Source organism: Acanthisitta chloris, unplaced genomic scaffold (genome assembly GCF_000695815.1).
Source record: "Acanthisitta chloris isolate BGI_N310 unplaced genomic scaffold, ASM69581v1 scaffold141, whole genome shotgun sequence".
Classification (NCBI taxonomy): Eukaryota; Metazoa; Chordata; class Aves; order Passeriformes; family Acanthisittidae; genus Acanthisitta; species Acanthisitta chloris.
The window spans coordinates 1-277 of record NW_008654129.1 but is presented as its reverse complement, the minus strand read 5'-3'; the positions used below and the strand labels follow the sequence as shown (position 1 = coordinate 277).

The 277-nt window shown below is 66.4% G+C and overlaps 1 protein-coding gene across 1 annotated transcript in view; it reads left to right on the top strand.

Annotated features, from left to right (window-relative positions):
- The window catches only part of PHF2 (PHD finger protein 2), a gene marked incomplete at both ends in the record, with an annotated part of 39,757 nt that extends 39,484 nt beyond the window's left edge, over window positions 1-273 (top strand). The window contains one exon of the mRNA XM_009083344.1: window positions 241-273. Within this exon, the coding sequence (XP_009081592.1) occupies window positions 241-273 (33 nt within the window). The remainder of the gene's footprint in view (window positions 1-240) is intronic.
- Between the last annotated feature and the right edge of the window lie 4 nt (window positions 274-277).

The window sequence follows — 277 nt, the reverse complement described above, 5'->3', positions numbered from 1 at the left end:
GGGTGGGCAATGTGCCCCTAGTGTGGTGGGGCTGGTTCTCCAGGGGCTGTGCTCTCTGCCGAGCTCTGTCCTATGTCCAGGGGAGCCCCCACGCTTGAGGGGTGGTGGTGGGTGTCCTCAGAGGTGCTGGGTGGGGCTGGTGGGGGGGCAACGGAGGCAGGAGGCAAGTGAAGGGCCCTTGTCTGTGGGGCAGCATGGGGTGGACATGGGCCCTCACCCCGATCCCTGCTCTCCTTCCAGGGAAGCGCACGAAGAAGGGGATGGCCACAGCCAAGCA